Here is a 21174-nt window from a genome sequence, read left to right on the forward strand (position 1 = left end):
ATATTACCTTATTTTATATTTGCAATAACCCTCTGAGAAAGTACAATTTTTTTCCTATTTTACAAGTGAGGAAACTGAGGCTCAGAGAAGCAAGTGTTCTTACACAAGGCCAGATGGGTAGTAAGTGGCCAAGAATGAATTCACACTAGGTTTACCCAACTTCAAAAGCCATGACCTGGGCTTCCCTGGTGGCGCAGTGGTTGAGAGTCTGCCTGCCGATGCAGGGGACACGGGTTCATGCCCCAGTCCGGGAAGATCCCACGTGCCGCAGAGTGGCTGGGCCTGTGAACCAAGGCCGCTGAGCCTGCGCATCCGGAGCCTGTGCTCCGCAACGGGAGAGGCCACAACAGTGAGATGCCCGCGTACCGAAAAAAAAAAAAAAAAAAAAAAAAAAAAGCCATGACCTTTTAATTGGTGTGTTGAGACCATTTACATTTAATGTGATATGTTTAGATTTAGATCTGCCATTTTATCATTGCTTTTCCAATTGTTCTCTCTTTTTCTTTCCTCTATTTTCTCTTTTTAATTCAACCAGAGTTTTTGACCAGATCTCTTTGTAGTTTTTTCAGTGGTTGCTTGAGGGATTACAATAAACAGATGGAACTTTTCACAGTCTACTGAGAAATAGTATATTACCATTTCAAGTAGAAGGTAAAAACCTTATCAGCATAAGTCCTTTCATTCACCTTCCTTGTCTTATATAACATACAGTATTGTCATATTATATGACATATGTAACTACAATGAACTTGTTCTAATTTTTGCTTTCAATTATAAAACATGTTTTAGAGAATTCAAGAGAACAGTCTATTGTATTTATCTAGATATTTACCATTCTTATTGCTCTTCCTTTATTCCTGATGTTCCAAGTGTCTATCTGGTATCCCTTCCCTTCTGTCTGAAGAACATTCATTAGCAATTCCTTCTGAGAAGATCTGTTGACTATGAATTCTCTTTGTATCCTTTTACTAATAATATCTTAAAATCCTTCAGAAATAAAGATGACGTATTTGCTGGACATAGAATTCTGGGTCTGACAATCCTTTTTTCTCCATACTTTAAGAATGGAGGTCTACTTATTTCTGGTTTCCATGTATTCTGATGAGAAATCCATAATCATTCAAATTCTTATTCCTCTATAAGCAATGTGTGTTTTTCTCTAGTTGCTTTCATGACTTCCAGTTTTAGCAATTTGATTATGTTTAAGCATGGACTTCTTTGGGTTTATCCTACTTAGGATTTGCTGAGCTTTTTAAATCTGTAGGTTTATGTCTTTTGCCAAATCTGAGAAGTTTTCAGCCGTTATTTTCTTCAAATAATTTTTCTGTACTACACTCTTTCTCCTCTCCTCCTAAGACTTTCATGACTGCAGTGTCAGCTCTTCTATAATTGTCCCACAGGTTCTTGAAACTTTAAAATATTTTTTCTATTGTTCAAATGATTTCTACTGATCTACTTCAAGTATTTAATCTCTCCTCTGTTATCTCTATTCTGCTGATTCATCCAGTGAAATTATTTTGATTACTGCATTATTATTTTTCAGTTCAAAAATTTCCATTGGGTTCTTTTTTGTACCTTGTTTCTTTGCTGAGATTTTCTATCATTCCATTTGTTTCTAGACTGCCCTCACTTCTCTAAGCATTTTTATAATAGCTGCTTTATATCTCTGTCACATAATTATTCCAACATTTGCATCACATTGGAATATTGGCATCTGTTGATTGTCTTTTTGTGAGCTGAAATTTTCTTGATTCTTTGTATGCCCAATAATTTTGAACATTTTGTTATGAGGTTTGGGGAGAATCCTGGTATTTTTGTCTTAGCAGGCAATCGACCCAGCTGGGTTTGGGATCCAAGTTCAGGTTTCAGTGTCAGTTCTGTTTGGAAAGCCTTTGCAGTGCTATCCAGTTGTGTACCACGTATGTGCTAACCAGTGGTCAGTCTGAGACCTGGCAGTGGGCTCTCCTGTAGTTCTGTTCTCAAAGGTCTTTGGTGTGCTATTTACAATCAGATCCACTTATGTACAGTTTGCAGGTAAGGCCTGGAGTCCATAACTTTATGGAGTTGCTTTCTGAACTCTTCCATCTCTGTGATCTATCTCCCTGATACCTTCCAGTTCCCTGGGGCTCCTCTTTTGGTCCTCTGGCCAGAAAGTTGGGACATTGCTTACCTTGTTCTGCCATGTACTCCCCCTGACAGTGCCTGTGTTCACATGCCTGTATCAAATGGAGGGAGAACAAAGAAAGAAAAAAAAGCAACAGTGGTTCACTCCATACTCTTGACACAAGTCTTATTGGAAAGGAAGGGTCTTCTCCCTCAGTTTTAAGTTTGTGGACTGTCACATGCTGGGGTATAAAACAATGGAGAAAAGGAAGAAGAAATACGGGAGATTTTCCTCATTCTCTCTTGAGCACTAGACCCCATTCCCACTCCTTTAGCCAGAATGGAGGGCTGTCCTGGAGTGCTCTCTTTCCATGCCAATATCTAATTCCTTGCTTTGGGCTTCCTTGAGTTCATACTGGAGGCCAGTACGGTGGTATTTCAACCTCTGGTCTTCTTTCCCAGTCTATCTGCTACTACTTTTCAGCATCCTCAAATAATTGCTCCATGCATTCTATATAGCTGCAGTCAATGGGAAAGTCAGCAAGGAGTGTGCTTATTCCAGAACCAGAGTCTTCCAAACCTAGGCTCTTAACCGGTACAGAACATCAATGTGGCTGCTTTCAACACAGCTGCTGGTCTGCACCCACCGGTGATCACCAGGCGTGAACGCAAAGCTCTCCATCTGCACATCAGAGTTCTTTAGGAGTGCCGGCTGCGCTTTCACAGTGTATCCAGCAGCAATTACCTGAAGATTTCCAGACCCTGATCCCTGAGTCGGTTTTCATGGCATTGTTTGAACCACCTAGGCCAGTTCTGTTCAAGTTGTAATGTGCACATGAATCAGTGGGAGAATCTTGCTAAAATGTAGGTTTTAATACAGAAGATCAGGGATGGGACCTGAGATCCTTCATTTTCTGAAAGCTCCCACATGATCTGGCATTGCTGGTCTGGGGACCACCAAGGGCTAGGCTGCTTCCCAGCGAGGGTACAGGCTGGGGAATTCTTGTGGTCTGGGTTTATTTGCCTTGTCCTGCCAAGTGTGGAAACTTAGGACTGGGAAAATGGAAATGCTGATAGCTACAGACAGCAGTGTGTGCACATAAACAAGGAGAGCACCAGTTATATGCTCTGAGCAAGCAGGGCACTACACCTTTCCTTTTCCCCACCCCTCAATGAACTCATAGGATAGGATATCCTATGGGTTCAAAGGTGAACTGGGGACTGAGAATGGTTGGAAAATACTACATTTAGGCTAAGTGAACAAAGATTTTCAAAAGAGAAAGAAAACATATGCATATACTAAAAAATTACAAGAAAAATGTCACCCATCATCTGACTCTAACACAATGACTATTTTTGCTATTCTTTCCTATTCTTTTTATAAGCATATTTTTAGACAATTATATTATAATAAATATAATTTTAGATCTCACTGTTTTCCTCCACTTGTGTCCTATATTCCTCATGTTGTTTGTCTTTGCTATTAACATTTTTAATGGCCAAATAATAGTCACTCAAGTGAAGCAAATTTTTAAAATTTACTTAATCTTCTACTGTAGGTATTGGTGTATTGCTTCTGGTGTGTGTAACTATAAATAATGCTGTAATTAATAACTTCCATGCTCATATTTTTTTCCAGGTTAGAAATCGATAACTGTTATTCTTTGCCCATCCGACCACTGTATGATGGGAACAGACAACCTATTTCTCTGGTCAAGAGACAGAAAGCAGTTGTACTCAGGAGCTTCAACTGTACCTGATTTAGAAGGTTAGATTTAGGTCCTTTAAGCTGATGAGATTTAGGTAAGATTTTAGGCTGAGCTGATACAGTAATGGCAAAAGACTCCTCAGAACCCTGGGGGAGGGGAAATGTATTTTGCCTTTGGTAGAAATGTCCCCCTCTCAAGATTCCACATCCCTTAATCCCCAGAATCTGTGAGTGTGATGAGAAATCACTCCTGCATTTATGTTTTATGGCACAGTTGACCTCAAAAAGGGGGGATTATCTGGGTGGGCTAATCTAATCATATGGACCTTTAAAAGCAGAGAACTTTCTCTAGCTGGTGGCAGAAGTAAAGGTGGAAAGGAAGATTTGAAGCGTGAGAAGAACCTGACACACTGCTGTTGGCTTTAAATATGGAGGCAGCCACGTGAGAAGAAACGCAATAGGTTTAAGGAGGTGAGAGAGAGGCCTCCAGCCAATAGCCAGCAAGGAATGGGGTAACAAAAAACTGAATTTGGGTTCAGTTAGCTTACAAATGTTATGGGGATGATGCCTCTCTATGTACTTTAAAAGAAAAAGGAGACTAACTCCAGCAGTGAAAAGGATGCGGAAATGACACCAAAATATAGGGGGAATGCGAATTAATACCACTGTTTAGGGAGGCAACTGGGTAATACGTCTCAAAATCTTTAAAAAGAGGGCTTCCCTGGTGGCGCAGTGGTTGAGAGTCCGCCTGCCGATGCAGGGGACACGGGTTCGTGCCCCGGTCTGGGAGGATCCCACATGCTGCGGAGCGGTTGGGCCCGTGAGCCATGGCCGTTGAGCCTGCGCGTCCGGAGCCTGTGCTCCGCAATGGGAGAGGCCACAACAGTGAGAGGCCCACGTACAGCAAAAAAAAAAAAAAAAAAAAAAAAAAATCTTTAAAAAGAGGCTTAGTCCTTAATATATTAATTCTACTGTCAGGAATGCATGCTAAGGAAATATTCAGATGTGTTCTAAGTTGCACGCAAAATGTTCCCTGAAGCATTACCTATGATAGCCCCAAATTAGAAATGACTTAGGCTAAAAAAAAAAAAAAACTCCTTGCATCATTCTTGCTTTTTCTTCCCATCATCAGGCCAACTCATAAGCAAGTCCTATATAGTATACTTCCAAATATATCCCAGATCATCTACATATCTGCCACCACCTACCATCTACCACCTACCATCATTATTTCTTGCCTGGGTGCCTGTGTCAGCCCCTTACCTAGTCTTTCTGTTTCTACTCTTGTCCCTCTCTAATCCATTCTCTACAAAGGAGCCAGAAGAATTAAAAAAAAAAAAAAAAAGGTAAATAATACCAAGTCCCTCTCTGCTAAATACACCTAGTGGCTTCCCACTGCTCCTGACAATGACCCCAAGGCTCTACACAAACTGTCCTTTGCTTACCCCTACAGTGTCACCTCCCATCACTCTTCCGCACCATGCTCCAACCATACTAGCTTTCTCTTTGTTCTTGGAATAATCCAAGGCAAGACAGTTTCTTTTGAAGCAACTGCCGATATAGGTGCCAAAAGGAGAAAATACCCCTTTGAATCCCACACCAATGTTTATGAGCTGTGTTTCTTTGGGCAAGTTGGATAACCTCTCTGTGTCTCAGTTTTCTTTTCTATAAAATGGGGATAACACTAGCACCTATCTCTCATTCTCTTGTTAATAAAGGTTAAAAGAGGTTATACTTTATACTTAACGTAATAGCTCAGCACACAGTAAAGGCTCAATAAATATTACCTATGTTAGTTGCCAGAATCTAAGTGGGATTCCTTAAAAAAAAAGTCAATGGTTAAAGGGGTCCCAAATGGATCACTTTCTAACCAAAACATTTTGATGGCTTCTATTACCCCAGGATCAAACCTAGCTCCTTAACACATAAGGCCCCTTGTGATGTGGCCCCCAGGTTCACCCATTCTCCCTTCACATGCCAGCACAAGTAATATATAACCCCGATCCCTCCCCTGCCTACACACACACACACACACACACACACACACACAATGATAAGATGATTTCATAGCCCCATTTGTACCCACTGTTCCCTTGGCCACAAATGCCAATTACTCCCAATACTACAGATTTTTTATTAGTCCTTTAAAATTTAGTTCATCATGCATTATCTCAGTGAAGCTCTTCCTTCTATATCCTATCTGAACTCAGTCCTTCATAATAATCAAACTTTTCTGAGCAGAAAACCTCAGACATACTTCTTTCATGATTTTAAAAACAGTTACGGTCTGGAATAAAAGGGGCAATCAGCCCTAATCGACTGTGAACTCCTTGAAAGTTAGGTCCATACCTCTTCATATATTCCCAGTGCCTAGCACAGTATCTGACACATAATTGACACTTAGACCCACTTGGGGCTAAGAAATTGTGTAGAGGATAAAAGCAAAGGTTTCAGAGTTAGACCCAAGTTCAAATTCTGGCTTCACCATTTAACAGCTGTCTGACCTAGGGCAAATCATGAAATCTCTAAGCCTTAGTTTTCTCCCCTGTAAAATACAGACAATAGTATCTATTTCTCAGGGTTGTTATAAGGATTAAATGAGAATGTTTACAAAAGCTTAGCACCTGGTACACAATAAAGAGTTTAATAAGTAGTATCCAATATTCTATTATAACACAACTTCTTCTCCTGAATGGTTGTGGTCAAGTTACTTACACATGAACCTCAGTTTCATGTAAACTGTAAAAGGGGGATAGCCCTTACTGATCTCATGGGGTTGAGAGGATTAAATAAAAGCATGTGGATGAAATGACTAGTATGCTGTCTGCAATAGCTGGCATTCAATAAAAAGTAGCCATATAAATATTACTGAACTAGCTTTGCCATCCATGGGAAAAAGATCAAAGGGATAAAGATTTCTTCCATTCCAAGGAAAAGAATGAGGGCAACTATTATTGTTTCACAAGTAATGAAAAATGAAAATTATTAAGGTGGCATAGGTAGAGGATAATTCTTTTCAAAATATGGTGCTAGATCAAAGCTAAAATATGAATCTATCTCACAACACACATAAGAATTAATTTCAAATGGATTATCTTAATATAAAAGGTGAAACAACAAAGCTTCTAGAAAATATGAGAAATTCTACATGACCTTGGGGTAGGGCAAAAATTTCTCAAACAGATCAAAAAGGCATCACATATAAAGAGAAAGTACTGATAAGCCAAACTACATAAAATATTAAGAATGTTTTAATTAAAAAAACACCATTAACAGAGTGAAAAGACAAACTACAAGAGGGAAGATATTTATAATACATGTATCTGACAAAGGACTTAAATACAGACTATATAAACAATGCCTCAAGTCATAAATAGACAAGACAACCCAACAGAAAAATAAGCAAGAGACTTGAATAGATTCTTCGCAAAAGAGTAAATTCAAATGGGCCTGTAAACATTAAAAAAAAAAAGATTCAAAATGTGGTCCATGGACCCCTGGGGGGGTTCCTGAGACTCTCATTTCAGCAGGGGTCCATGAGGTCAAAACTATTTCATCTTAGAAGCTATCTGCTTTTTTTACCGTGTTGGTATTTGCACTGATGGTGCAAAAGCAATGGTGGGTAAAACAGTTGATGCCTTAGCATGAATCAAAGCAGAAGCATTCAACTAGCAGTCACTGTAACCTCCCTCACCAGCCACTCCGACCACTCCCACCCCCGTCCAGTTTTGCTTCAGAATGTCCTTAAAGAATCGTTAAAAATTACCAAGTGTTCTAAACTCTCTATCTTTGAATACACCTCTTTTTAATATTCTGTGTGATGAAATGGGAAGTATGCATAAAGTACTTCTGTTGCATGTAGAAATACAACGGTTGTCTCAAAGAGAAGTACCCGTGCAGTTGTTTAAGTTGCTAGCTGAAGTAGCCGTTTTTTTCATGGAAAACCATTTTTATACAAAACAATGACTGACAGACAAACAAACCATGGTTATTCAGACTGGGCTACACAGTTGATACTTTCTTGAAAACCATGTGAACCTGTTACTTCAAGGAAAATAACTGACAGTATATGTTGCCAATGATAAAATTCAAGCTTTCAAGTGAAAATTAGCAATTTGGAAATTTGTATTCACCACTAGCTTGATGGCTCTCCCATACTGATGCTGATGAGATCGGTAATATTGATGAATGTGATTTTTAAAATATTGTGTAATAAAATGTGTCAACATTTAGCGAATCTGCACATCTCAGTGGACCAACAGTTTCCAAATAACCAATTCATGATCTCCCAATAGTATGCACTGGTAAAAGATCCATTAAAAGGGCATGATAGAGCAGTGGATTTTAATGTAATAATGTACAAAAAGTTCACTGATATAGATTCAGATTCTACATTGCAACTAACCCTTTGTGAAAATTAATAAAGGGAAACTAACTAAAATGGAATCAAGAGACCAGAAGGGAGAGCAGAGCCTTCATGCACGAATCACTTGACATCAACACAGACCCCAGCAGGAAGAGAGTACCTTACATCTCCCGCAGGAAGTGATACTACTTTACTACTGCCAGGAAGAGGAAGAAAGATTTTCTCCTTGTCTGGCAACAGCTCAGCCAATGAAAGAATCTCACAACTCAGCCAATGAAAAGCCATTATACTGCAAACTCCCAGTTTTCTCCAATGGATTTTAGGTTTATAAAGCCCCTCCCAACTTCCCCTTATTTTCTATAAAAGAACTTCTCCTTTGCTTTACCAGACTTGCATGTGGTGAACCACAGCTGCATGTCCCAAACTGCAATTCTTTGCTGCTCCTGGATAAACCTGTTTTGTTGGTAATAACTGGCTATTTTATTGTTTTACCTTAACACCTTAAAGAAACTATCACTTATCAAGTTTTGGTGTAATGCAAAGAATATCCACAATTACTACTACTCTCTTTTCCAACAACCTATGTTAAGGCTTAAACAAAAACATTATCACCTACAGACTAAATGCAGAAGCAGAAATGAGAATCTAGCTGTCTTCTATGCCGGTATTAAAGAGATCTGCAACAATGAAAACAATGTCACTCTTCTCATGAAGTTTTTGATTTGGAAAATAGTTATTTTCATAAAATTTGTTATTTAGGTTAACACACAACAGGTTTATTATTTTTTTAATGAATGAATAAATGTATATTTAAATTTTAATTTTTTAATTAAAAATTTCAGCTATAATTTATAATATGGTAAATATTGATAGATGCAACTCAAACAAACAAGAGCTCTTTTGGGGTCCTAAATAATTTGGGGGAATGCAAGAGAGTTCCTGAGACAAAAAAGCTTGAGATCTGCCAGCATAGAAAACATAACTCCAGGAAACAAAAGAAAAAATTTATATACAGATGTTCACAGTGTACTATTTAAAATGAAAAATTGGACATTCTTGAAATTCCCTGCGGAGGTTAGGCAAACTACAGCATATATTAGTAGAGTAAAATATCAGACACTAAAAAATATATGTTTACCACCTTAGTAAACAAAATACAAAATTTTAAAAAGAATATGTGGAACACAAATATTGGCAACATTTAGAAAATATGTAAAGATAAAGACTGAATGGGATTAAAAATGAATTCTGAATGACATAAATAAGAGCTTTATATCTAAGGATTAGTTTTAGCAAAGCTGGTTAAGCATAGGAAATTTTGATTTTTCAAAACAAAGAACAAGATTTGGGGCATACAGTCTCCTGACTGAGGACAGATGGAGCAAAGGGAAATGGGTTAGAATTGTAATGACAACAACAACAAAAAGTTAGGCTTAGATGAAAAAAACTTCCCTTAGAGATGGCTTGTTTTCAGTATTTCTTCCCTAGAGATCTCAGGAGTAGAACAGACCTACTTTTCACCCTCAATTCTCTATCACAATGGAATGTCCTCTCCCTCTATACCAGCATCACACCAGTGGCCTCTGACAAGGTCTGGACACACATCACCACACACTTAGTGAAGCAAGACATCCCAACTTCAGTTAGCATCTGGAGGTTTCCAGGTGCGGGATAGGCAATACGGTGTGGAAAGTGAGGGGTGAGACACAGAACTGTATCCTATGGGAAGGGGCAGAGGCTGTTGTTTCCCACTCAGAATATAAGCCAAGGCTGTTCGGTGATAGGGCAATTAACCACCTGCAGCAGCCAGATGGGCCCTCTGCTCTCCTTTCCCTTCTTCCTGCCCTAAGGCCCCACCCTTAAATCTGGCATTTGTGGGAAAAACAAAAAGGTGAAAGTATGAGTGGCTGGTTGCCCAGCAACATGGTAGTGATGGGGCTCTCACAAAGAAGTCATCATTATAGGCATCTGTGCTGACAGAGGAAGGGGGCTGGCAATGGGTGGGGGTGGAGAGGGAAGGGGACTACAGAGGCAAGACCTGTCAATTTGCTAGTGGCTGATAAAAAGCCATCTAAACATTCCGCCTCCTCTTCTAGTGCAGTGTCCCAGTCCCGGGAGATAAGCTTGCCTAAGAAAGATCTAACTGAGGGGGGTTAGGGGATGGATTTTTCTCCATAATCAGTGTGCACTCACTACACTGAACTTGTACATAAATTGATTACATGAACTAACACTGAGGGGTGCAATGGGGAAAGCATAAGCTTCTGAGTTCCATGTAGGGGCAAACCCCAGTCTTCACCCTCCCAGTTAGATAATTCTGGGAAGTTATGCTACCTCCCTTATCCACTGTATACCCCTCTGTAAAAAGTAGGGATGCTGCTGATTTCCGTGTAGGACCACCTGGAAGATGAGCAACGATAAACAGAAACACTTGGTATGGTGGTCAACACATGGTGGACAGCCAAGAAATGGCAGTTTCTCCTATCCTGGATAAGTGGTGGCCAACGTGATGACAGAGGAAACAATGTCCATAAAGGTCCTGGGCCTAAATGTAGTTGCCCAGCACACCCTCTGGGTCGATACTCTCCCAGCTAAGTGGTTCCACAGCATCAAATCCTTTTCTAGGAGGAACAGACTATGTATTTAAAAAAAAATAAAAGAAGGTTCTCTCTTTCGGGGAGCCCTCTAGTCATTATACCTTCAGTCTTGTTCTCATCTCTGCTTGCTACCTGAATAGGATCCATGGAGTATTTCTTGAGCATCTACTATATTTTGAGCAATGAGCTCAATATGTGACATCATCATATTCCATGCGAAGAAACCTGAGACATGTATAATAATTCCCAAGGTGCAGATGAGAAAACCAAGGCTAACTGTGCTCACTGAGAGACAGGCAAAGCTACAAGGCCAGGGTTTGAACCCAGCTGATCAACCTCCAAAGCCTGTGCTGCTAACTGCCATATAATACTCTCTTCTTGACATGGGAGGTGGGTGAGGTAGCAGAAAGAAAGGGAACAAGTCCCATCTGCTAAGACTGGTATACAGGAGTGATGAGGCTTGGCCCTCTGCCTCACTCCAATCCACCAGGATCCTGAGCCAGACACTAACACCCTCTCTCATCAGCATCCTTCAATGGTTTCCAACTGCCCATGGGGGAAGATTCAAGTAATTGGCATCAGGGTCCTTTCCTTCACAGCTGTTATATCCTAGGATTCTGACATGAATTCTTTCTCTAGACAAAATTCAGGGACAGTCCCATGCTTTCAGACCTTGGTGCCTCTGGCCTGCTGGTCTCACAACCTGGAACAACCTCCCCACGAAAGGAATCTTAGGAAATAATTCAGACACATGAAAAGGAAAAAAGAAAAGGAGCTTAAGGAATAGTTCTCCTCTTCCCCATGAAGACACAGCTCAGGCAGCACCTCCCCCAAGAAGCCTTTCCTAGGTTACCTATGAAGGATCTCTGTGCTAACCTCTGCAATGGCACTCTTATTTACTCACCTGTCTCCCACGTCAGAGGGAGAGCACATGCCTCAAGAGTAGGAGCCCAGGCCCAGGGATCGCTGAACCCAGAGGGGAACAGTTGCTGAACATAGAATTCACCAAAACTGTGCAAGGCACAGGTCCGGGTGATAGAGATACAAAGAGGTGAAAAAGTAGAGCAAAGGGGATATGCACTTGAAAAAAGCCAATAATCTTGCAATTAGACAAAAAATAACTGAGTGGTAGTATTGTCAAAGATGGGGTGAATGCCAGGGCTAGGAGGCCAGGAGTTTTAGCCAACCAAAGGAAAACGAAGGAGGATGGGGCAAGACTGGCTGTGCCTGCAGCAGGCCTGTGCTTGGCTGGCACTATTCCCAGCCTCTATTTTCCCATCTCCGAGGCCTAGAATAGTGCCCACATATGTCCCAAGGCCTTTCTCAACCCAAAGACTTAGAGCCTTGACACAGTAAAGGTTCCCAGAACTAAGGCCCAAAACCACTCACTGGGTAGAAAGTACTGTACCCTTCCCCTCCCCACTAAGTGGGGAAGCCTGCCCTGGGCTCAGCAACCGACTCAGCACCACCACTGTACCCCTGCCCGGCTCTAACCACACCACCTGTCCTTCCAGGGCTCTGCACAGGACAGGCTTTCAGGCTGGAGCACCCATTCTACCCTACTCTTTGCCTGGCTAACATCTCCTCCTGCTTGGAGGTGAGTCCCTTCTTAGGGAAGCCTTCCCTGAACACCAAGTGTGGTGCAGGTTCCTCTTCCTACGTGCTCCCAAGTATCCTGTTCATCCCCATGAGATGAGGTAAGAGCAGGAGCATGAATGGCATCACTGGCCTTTGTGAAGCACCCAGAGGGAGATCTAGTGCCCGGCATATAGTGAGCTCAGTAAATACAGTGGACTTAAGAACCTACGTGACTCCTCAGCATCTAAACTTTAAAACACTTTTTACCTTGAAATAATTAAAGATTCACAGGAAGTTGGAAAAGTAGTAGAGAAATCCTGTGTACCCTCACCCAGTTTTCCCCAATAGTTACACCACCACAAAGATCTCCCTCATGCTATCCCCGTATTAACACACCCACAGCCCTGTCCCATCCATAACCTCTGGTAACACTAGTCTGTTTAGTACCTCTATAATTTTGTTATTGCAAAAAATATTATATAAATGGAATCATACAGTACGTGACCTTGTGGAATTGGCTTTTTTCACTCAGCCTGATGACCTTGAGATCCATCTAACTGTTGTGTGTATCAACAATTCATCCCTTTATATTGCTGAGTTGTATTCCACGGAATGGATGTTTGTTTAATCATTCACCAATTGAAGGACATCCAGGTTGTTTCCAGTTTTTGGCTATTACAGATAAAGCTGCTTATGAACACTTGTGGATAGGTTTTTGTGTGGCATAATTTTTATATCTGATAAATGCCCAGGAGTGTGATTCCTGGGTCTTACCATTAAGTGTATGTTTAGTTTAAAAAACTGCCAAACAATTTTCCAGAGTAGCTGTACCATTTTATGTTCCACCAGCAATGTATGAGAGATGCCAGTTCTCTGCACCCTCTCCAGCATTTGGTATCATTACTTTCATTTCAGCTTTTCTAAAAGGTGTGAAGTATCTCACAGTGGTTTAATTTACATTTCCCCAATGGCCAGTAATGCTGAACACATTTTCCTGTGCTTATTTGCCATCTGTATATCCTTTACAGTGTAACATCTCTTCATATCCTTTGCTCATTTTCTAATTGGATTGTTCGTTTTTTTAACCTGTTGAGTTTTAAGATTATCTTTCTAGATACAATTCCTTTGCCAGATATGTGGTTTGCAAACATTCTTTCCCAATCTGTAGGTTATGTTTTTATTCTAACAGGGTCTTTCACAGAACAAGTTTTTAATTTTGATGAAGTCCAATTTATCGATTTTTTTTGTTATAGATTGTGCTTTTATAGTCATATCTAAGAACTCTTCACCAAGCCTAGGACCCTTAAGATTTTCTCCTTTGACTTCTTCTAAAAGTGTTGTAATATTAAGTTTTACATTTAAATCTATGATCCAATTTGAGTTAAACTGTATTTAAGGTGTGAGGTTTAGGCTCTTATTTTTGCTTGTGACTATCCAATTGCTCCATTGATTTGCTTGTGCACCCTAGTCAAAAGTCAACTGGCTATACGTCTGTGGGCCTATTTCTGGGTTCTCTATTCTGTTCTGTTGATCTATGAGTCCATCCATCTAATGTAGCTATATAATAAGCCTGAACATTGGATAGAGTGATTTCTCCCTCTTTATGCATTTTCAAAATTGTTTTAGCTACTCCAAATTCCTTTGCCTTTCCAGATAACTTCTGGAATAATCTTACTCTATCTACAGAAATTTTTGTTGGGATTTTGATAGGAATTCAATTAAACTAGTAAGTCAGTTTGTGGAATATCTGACATCTTTACTATGTTGAGTCTTCCATCCTTGAACATGTTATGTCTCTCCACTTATTTAGGTCTTCTTTGATTATAGTTTTCAGCATAAAAGTCTTAAACAGGTTTTGTTAGATTTATACCTAAGTATTTTTTTCAGTGATTGTAAATGGTATTGTATCTTAAATGTCTGTTTCCACGTGTTTACTGCTAATACAGTGAAATATAACTGACTTCTGAATGTTGAACTGGCATCCTGCAACCTTGCTATTATTTTTTTGGGTAGATTCCTTGAGATTTTCCATATAGACCATTATGTCATCTGTGAATATAAACTTTTATTTTTTCCTTTCTTACCTATATGCCTTTTCTTTTTCTTGCCTTAAAAAAGACAAAGACAAATGCAAAACTTTCAGTACTATGCTGAATAAGACTGGTGAGAGTGGATATCCTTGCCTTGTTTCTTAGGGGGCAAGAATTCTTTTGCTAGTATAATGTTGGTCCCATAAAATATTGTTTAGGTATTACCAAACCACTCTCTAGTTGAAGGAAAAATACAAAAGTCTCAATCATGGGCGATTATTATCAGTTCTCTTATAGTTTGATCCTGGGAGCCTCATTTCTATTGTTATATATTCACATTTCCAATTAAGCCAAGGTTAGGACCTTTTAATTTTTTTTTTACATCTTTATTGGGATATTTCATGTATCATAAAATTCAGCCACTTAACTATGGTTTTTAGATGTTCACAGTGTGCAATTATTCTAATTTTAGAACATTTTCTGCACCCTAAAAAGACACCTTGTATCCATTAGTCATTCCCCATTCATGCTCTCTAATCCTTCGACCTCAGCTCCTGGCAACCACTAATCTACTTTGTTTCTATGGACCTGCCTATTCTGGACATTTCACATAAATGGCTTTTTTCACTTAGCATAATGTTTTCAAGGTTCACACATGTTGTGACGTGTAACAGTATCAGTACTTCATCCTTTTATATTGCTGAAATATTCCATCATATGCGTATATCACATGTCTTTATCCATTCATCAGTTGATGGACATTTAGGTTGTTTCCATTTTTTGGCTATTATGAATAATGCTGCTATGAACATTCATGTACAAAAGTTGTACATGAACACGTGCACAAACAAGTAGTATATCATCGTAGTTCGGATTTCCACTTCCTTAATGATTAATGATGAACATCTTTTCACATGTTTATGGGCCACCTGTACATATTACTTGGAGAAATGTCTATTCAAATCCTTTAACCTTTTTAAAATTGGAGTGTCTTTTCATTACTGAGATGCAAGAGTTCTCTATGTATTCTGGATACAAGTCTCTTGTCAGATATATGATTTGTAAATGCTTTCTCCTATTCTGTGGGCCCTCTTTTCACTTTCTTGATACTGTTCTTTGATGCAACAAAAGGTTTTATTTTTGATGAAGTCCAATTCATCTATGTTTTCTTTTGTAGCTTGTGCTTTTGGTGTTGTATCTAAGAAACCACAAGGTGTTGTATCTAAGAAAATACAAGGTCATGAAGATTTATTCTTAAGTTTTCTTCTAGGAGTTTTATAGTTCTATCTAGCTCTTACACTTAGGTCTATGATCTATTTTGAGTCAATTTTTGTGTATAGTTTGAAGAATAGGTCCAACTTCATTCTTTTTCATGTGGATATCCAGTGTCCCAGCACCATTTGAAAAGACTACTGTTTCCCCAATGAACTGTCTTGGCACCCTTGTTGAAATCAATTGCCCACGAATGTATGGGTTATATCTGGACTCTCAATTCTACTCCCTTGCTTTACATATCCTTATGCCAATAGCACACTGTCTTAATTACAGTAGCTTTGTAATAAGTTTTGAAGTTGGGAACTGTGAGTCCTCCAACTTTGTTTTTTTAAGATTGTTTTAGTTATTCTGGTTCCCTTGCATTTCCATATGAATTTTAGGATCAGCCTGCCAATTTCTACCAGAAAACCCCACAAAAAACCCACACGCACAAGCCTCCCCCAACCCCCCTACCCCATACCAAACAAAAAAACTCTGAGATTTTGATTGGGATTGCACTGAGTATGCAGATCAATTTGGGGAGTATTGCCAAATACCGTCTCCCTATCTATGAAACACTGGATATCTTTTTCTTTAAATCTTCCTACTTCTTTCAGCAACATTTTGTAGTTTTCGGTATACAAGTCTTGTACTTCTTTTGTTAAGTTTATTCTTAAGTGTTTTATACCTTTAGGGGTTATTACAAAGAAGATTATTTCCTTAATTTCATTTTCAGATTGTTCACTACTGGTGTATAGAAAATGCAATTGATTTTTGTTTACTGATCTTATATCATGTCACGCTGCTGAACTCATTCATTAGCTCTATAAGGTTTTTAAAAAGGATTCCTTAGGATTTTCTATATATAGGATCCCATGTCATTGGCAAATAACGATTGCTTTCCTTCTAACTTCCTCATCAGGATACCTTTAATTTCTTTTTCTTGAGTGATTACGCTGGCTAGAATTTCAAGTACCGTGTTGTAGAAAAGTAGCAATAGCAGATATCCTTATCTTGTTCCTGACCTTACGGGGAAAGCATTCCATCTTTCTCCATTAAGTAGGATGTTAGCTGTGTGCTTTGGGAGTTGAGAAAGTCTCCTTCTATTGTTGAATGCTTTTATTATGAAAGGGTGTTGGATTTTGTCAAATGCTTTTTCTCTATTGAGATGAACATGTGTTTTTCATCTATTGTTCTATTAATATGGTATATTACACTGATTTATTTTAAGACGTTAAACCAAACATTCCTGGAATAAATTTCATTTGGTCATGGTGTATAACCCTTTTTATATGTTGCTGGATTTCTTTTGCTAGTATTTTGTTGAGGATTTTTACATTTATATTCATAAGGGATACTGGTTTGTACTTTTCTTGTGATGTCTTTGGTTTTGGTATCAGGGTAATACTGGCCTCACAGAATGAGTTGGGAAGTGTTCCTCCCTCTTCTATCGCGGGCCTCTCACTGTTGTGGCCTGTCCCACTGCGAAGCACAGGCTCCGGACGCGCAGGCTCAGAGGCCGTGGCTCACGGGCCCAGCCGCTCCGCGGCATGTGGGATCTTCCCGGACCGAGGCGCGAACCCGTGTCCCCTGCATCGAAAGGCGGACTCTCAACCACTGCGCCACCAGAGAAGCCTCCTCTTCTATTTTTTGGAAGAATTTTTGAAGGATTGGTATCAATAAAAGACTCATTATTAAGGAAATTTTCAAAGGGACCAAAAAATAGTACAAAGTCTAATTTATGAACACCCATGTACCTTTCCATTCAGTTTCAATAATTATCAATATTCTACCATTCTGGGCTTCCCTGGTGGCACAGTCGTTAAGAATCCACCTGCCAATGCAGGGGACACAGGTTCGAGCCCTGGCCCAGGAAGATTCCACATGCTGCGGAGCAACTAAGCCCATGCACCACAACTACTGAGCCCACGAGCCACAATTACTGAGCCTGTGTGCCACAACTACTGAAGCCCACGTGCCTAGAGACTGTGCTCTGCAACAATAGAAGCCACCATGATGAGAAGCCCATGCACCGCACCGAAGAGTAGCCCCCGCTTGCTGCAACTAGAGAAAGCTGTGCACAGCAAAGAAGAACCAAAGCAGCCAAAAATAAATAAATAAAATAAATAAATTAAAAAACAAAATATTCTACCATTCTTATTTCACCTACACTCATTTCCCAATGTCTCACTGTTTTAGGGGGTGAAATTATTTTAAAGCAAATCCCAGACATATCATTTCACCCTTAAATATTTCAGTTAATAAAGTTATATATATATAATAGACAAAGACTTTTTTTTAACATAATCAGAATTTAATTATGTCACCTAAAAAATTAGCAGTAACATTATCAAATACCTGGTCCCTGTTCAAATTTCCCCAAATATCTCAAAAATAATTTTAGAATTAGTTTATTTGAATCAAGATCAAAACAAAGTCCAACACTGGATTTAGCTGCTAAGACTCTAATTAACAAGCCCCCTCTCCCTTTTCTCCCCATGCCATTATTTAATGAAAAAAAAACAAGATCAATTAATCCTGTAAAAATTTTTCATGTTCCATACATTGGCTGGAACCCATGTATCCTCATGAGTCTCTTTAACTCATTCTTCTACCTCTCATCCTTCTTTTAAACTGGGAGTTCAATCTAGATTCATGTTGTTGTGAACCTACTATTGCATTATATTAGAATACACAAAGTCTGGCTATCCCACTTTTAGTGTTAAGATTGACCTATGGGTTCAGGTGCTATCAGTCTGATTCATCCATTATAAAGTTGCCCATCAACCTTTTACCTAATGGTTTTAGCAACCATTGACAATTTGTGCCTAGTCACTACATTATTTCAGTAGAAGCTGCAATATGGTGATTTTCTCATTCTTTCTGTTCTTCCAAGGCTAGGATTTCTTACCTTCATAATTCCAGATTCAGGTCTATGATTCCCAATTAGGATAGCAGAGTCTCCAGGTGCCCTGGAGGTGTTTCTGTGTAAGCCCCAGGGGTGTTTTTGTTTGTCACAGTGATTGGAGAGTGCTTATAGCATTTATAGGCAAAGAACAGAGATGCTTCATGCTCTATGATCCACAGTAGAGCTCCACATAATGAATAATCTACATCTTACACAACTTGCCAAAGTCTTGTTAGACATTCATAGAAATGTAAAGCCTACATAAAATTACCTACCATAAGTTAGTCTAAGGCCATTTTATATGTGAACACAAAGTATTTTTATACTGTTTCAATAAAAATTTTTCCAGAAATGTAATTATAACATAGCACGTGCCTGCTTTTGTTACTGTCAAATTCAAAATAATTCCATATACAAGTGCAAATGCCTATCTTTTCCAGTGTAATCATGCTCAGGCATCTACACAATGAAATACATATTATCTTATTAATTACTCACTTTTTATTTCTTATTTATATTATAGTCAGGACTTTATACTGATCCTTTTTGAAACTGTCCATTTGGTAAGTTAGATGATCTATGAATTCCATTTTGAGACAGTGAAGGAGACTTCAGAGAATATTTGTTTTGAAATAGGAAGTGAATCTGAGAGACCTAAGAATTACTATTACTTAAGGTCTAAAAGTCTCCCCCAATTTGATTGCTGTCCAGGGCTTATCCTTAAATCTTCCCACCATATTCTGGTTGCATCACAACAGAGCACTGTGCTGGAGTGAGGACACCTAGACCCCCAGCGCTGGCTCTGTCTCTTTATTAGTGGCTGGTGACCTTAGGCAGGCCATCTTAAATAAAGAGGTTAGATCAGACAAGCTGTTCCCAACCTTTCAACCACTTTTTATTATCCTCCACTCTCCCCACAGAACCCAATATTTCCAAAGGTTGCCAGAGACTTGCCAATTATTACTTATTATAGTAATTAAACAAATTTCCTATTTATTTAATTAACCAAAGGTATATAATTGCAAAACAGAGTCTTTTTTTTTTTTTTTTTTGCGGTACGCGGGCCTCTCACTGTTGTGGCCTCTCCCGTTGCGGAGCACAGGCTCCGGACGCGCAGGCTCAGCGGCCATGGCCCACGGGCCCAGCCGCTCCGCGGCATGTGGGATCTTCCCGGACCGGGGCACGAACCCGTGTCTCCTGCATCCGCAGGCGGATTCTCAACCACTGCGCCACCAGGGAAGCCCCAGAGTCATTTTTAACAACGGCAGCTAACACTTATTGAGTGCTTATTATGGCCGCACAGTGAGCCCTCCCCCACAACCCCGCCAACCCCACCATTACTATCACACTGTGGACTCCAAACTGGGACATGCCATCTCAACTAGAGACTAAGGTGTCCCTGGTCCTTGTCTTCTCCCTCAGAGCAGAAGTCTCCAGTCCTAAGTGCTGCCATCCTAATCTGCAAAGACCTTGTATGTGACTTGCTCATACCTCATGCTGTTTTGGCAAAGTTTTCAAGCTATAAAAGAGATCAGGGGACTACAATGAAGTGAAAGGCAAAGAAAGGGAACATTGGGAACATATTCCCTCCAGGAACTTCCAGTATTTCTACATTTTCCCCAAAAGCCTGGTCCAGGGTCCTGCACAGACAAATAGCTCTGGAATAAAAAACTGAACTACCTGGGCAGCAACTCTGGAGGACTGCACACACGCCTCAGAGGCACTGACCCTTGGGCAGACTCAGAGGCTGTGTGTGGCCTCTAGAAAGGAGGTAGGCAGCCTTAGGATGCTAGGTTGTTGGGGTGACTAGTAGCAGTACAAGAACTCACTGCTCCACTTATATCTCCACTTTCTATCTCCATATACCAAGACTCTGATAATTCTGTTGAAGACACACGGGGGCCAGAGAGGGGTCAAGTGGCAAGATGATCATGGTTGGACTCCTTCTGCAGAGGCATGGGCTGCCACTGTGGGCTCTGTACTCACCAGGGAGGCTGCCGGCTGGTATGTGGATGGTGTGGGTGAATCCGGAGTGGGTCCACCTCTCTGGCAGTGGCAGGGGGAAACTCCTGTTGGGGACTTACGCTAGCCTTGACCAAATGCTCATGGATAGGTGTGATGATCCCAGACACAAGACGAGACCGAAGTTCCTCACTCTTCTTGTAGACCCTGCAGGAAGGAGACGAGGTGTCAACTGCTTGCAGCTGGTTGGCAACCCTGCGTACAGTATTTCGGCGGCGGGGGCGGCGGCGGCGGCGGCAATGGCGGCGGTGGCCCTGATAGTTCTTGGTGTCATGCTTGGACTGTTTGCGAGGGTGGGAACGGGCTGCCCGGTGGACAACAGCCTGGCGTTGTCTCCGAGATTTGGGCCTAAGCTTCTTAGGCATCTGAGTTGCCCCTCCTCGTTTACCACCCCATTAGAAAGCAGTGAGGGTGTAAGGGGCACAGGGCCTAGACTGGCTACTCCTCTGTGCCCTGCCCACCCCACCCCACCCCACCCCACCCTCAGCCTCATTGTGTGCTCATCACATGTCATGGGAAGGGTCATGGAAGGCAAAGCCTCCATGGGGAGGATGAACCAGGTTCCTAGTCCAAGTAGGCAGGGCTCTCAGGGCTTAATGTCCAATTCT

The 21174-nt window shown here is 40.4% G+C and overlaps 1 protein-coding gene across 1 annotated transcript in view; it reads right to left on the bottom strand.

Moving 5' to 3' along the window:
• PSMF1 (proteasome inhibitor subunit 1) overlaps window positions 1–21174 on the bottom strand; it is a gene marked incomplete at its 5' end in the record, with an annotated part of 46029 nt that overhangs the window by 5340 nt on the left and 19515 nt on the right. Inside the window, one exon of the mRNA XM_079719814.1 lies at window positions 20531–20713. Within this exon, the coding sequence (XP_079575940.1) occupies window positions 20531–20713 (183 nt within the window). The remainder of the gene's footprint in view (window positions 1–20530; window positions 20714–21174) is intronic.

The sequence above is a fragment of the Hyperoodon ampullatus genome, assembly GCF_949752795.1.
Source record: "Hyperoodon ampullatus genome assembly, chromosome: 14".
NCBI classification, from domain to species: Eukaryota; Metazoa; Chordata; class Mammalia; order Artiodactyla; family Ziphiidae; genus Hyperoodon; species Hyperoodon ampullatus.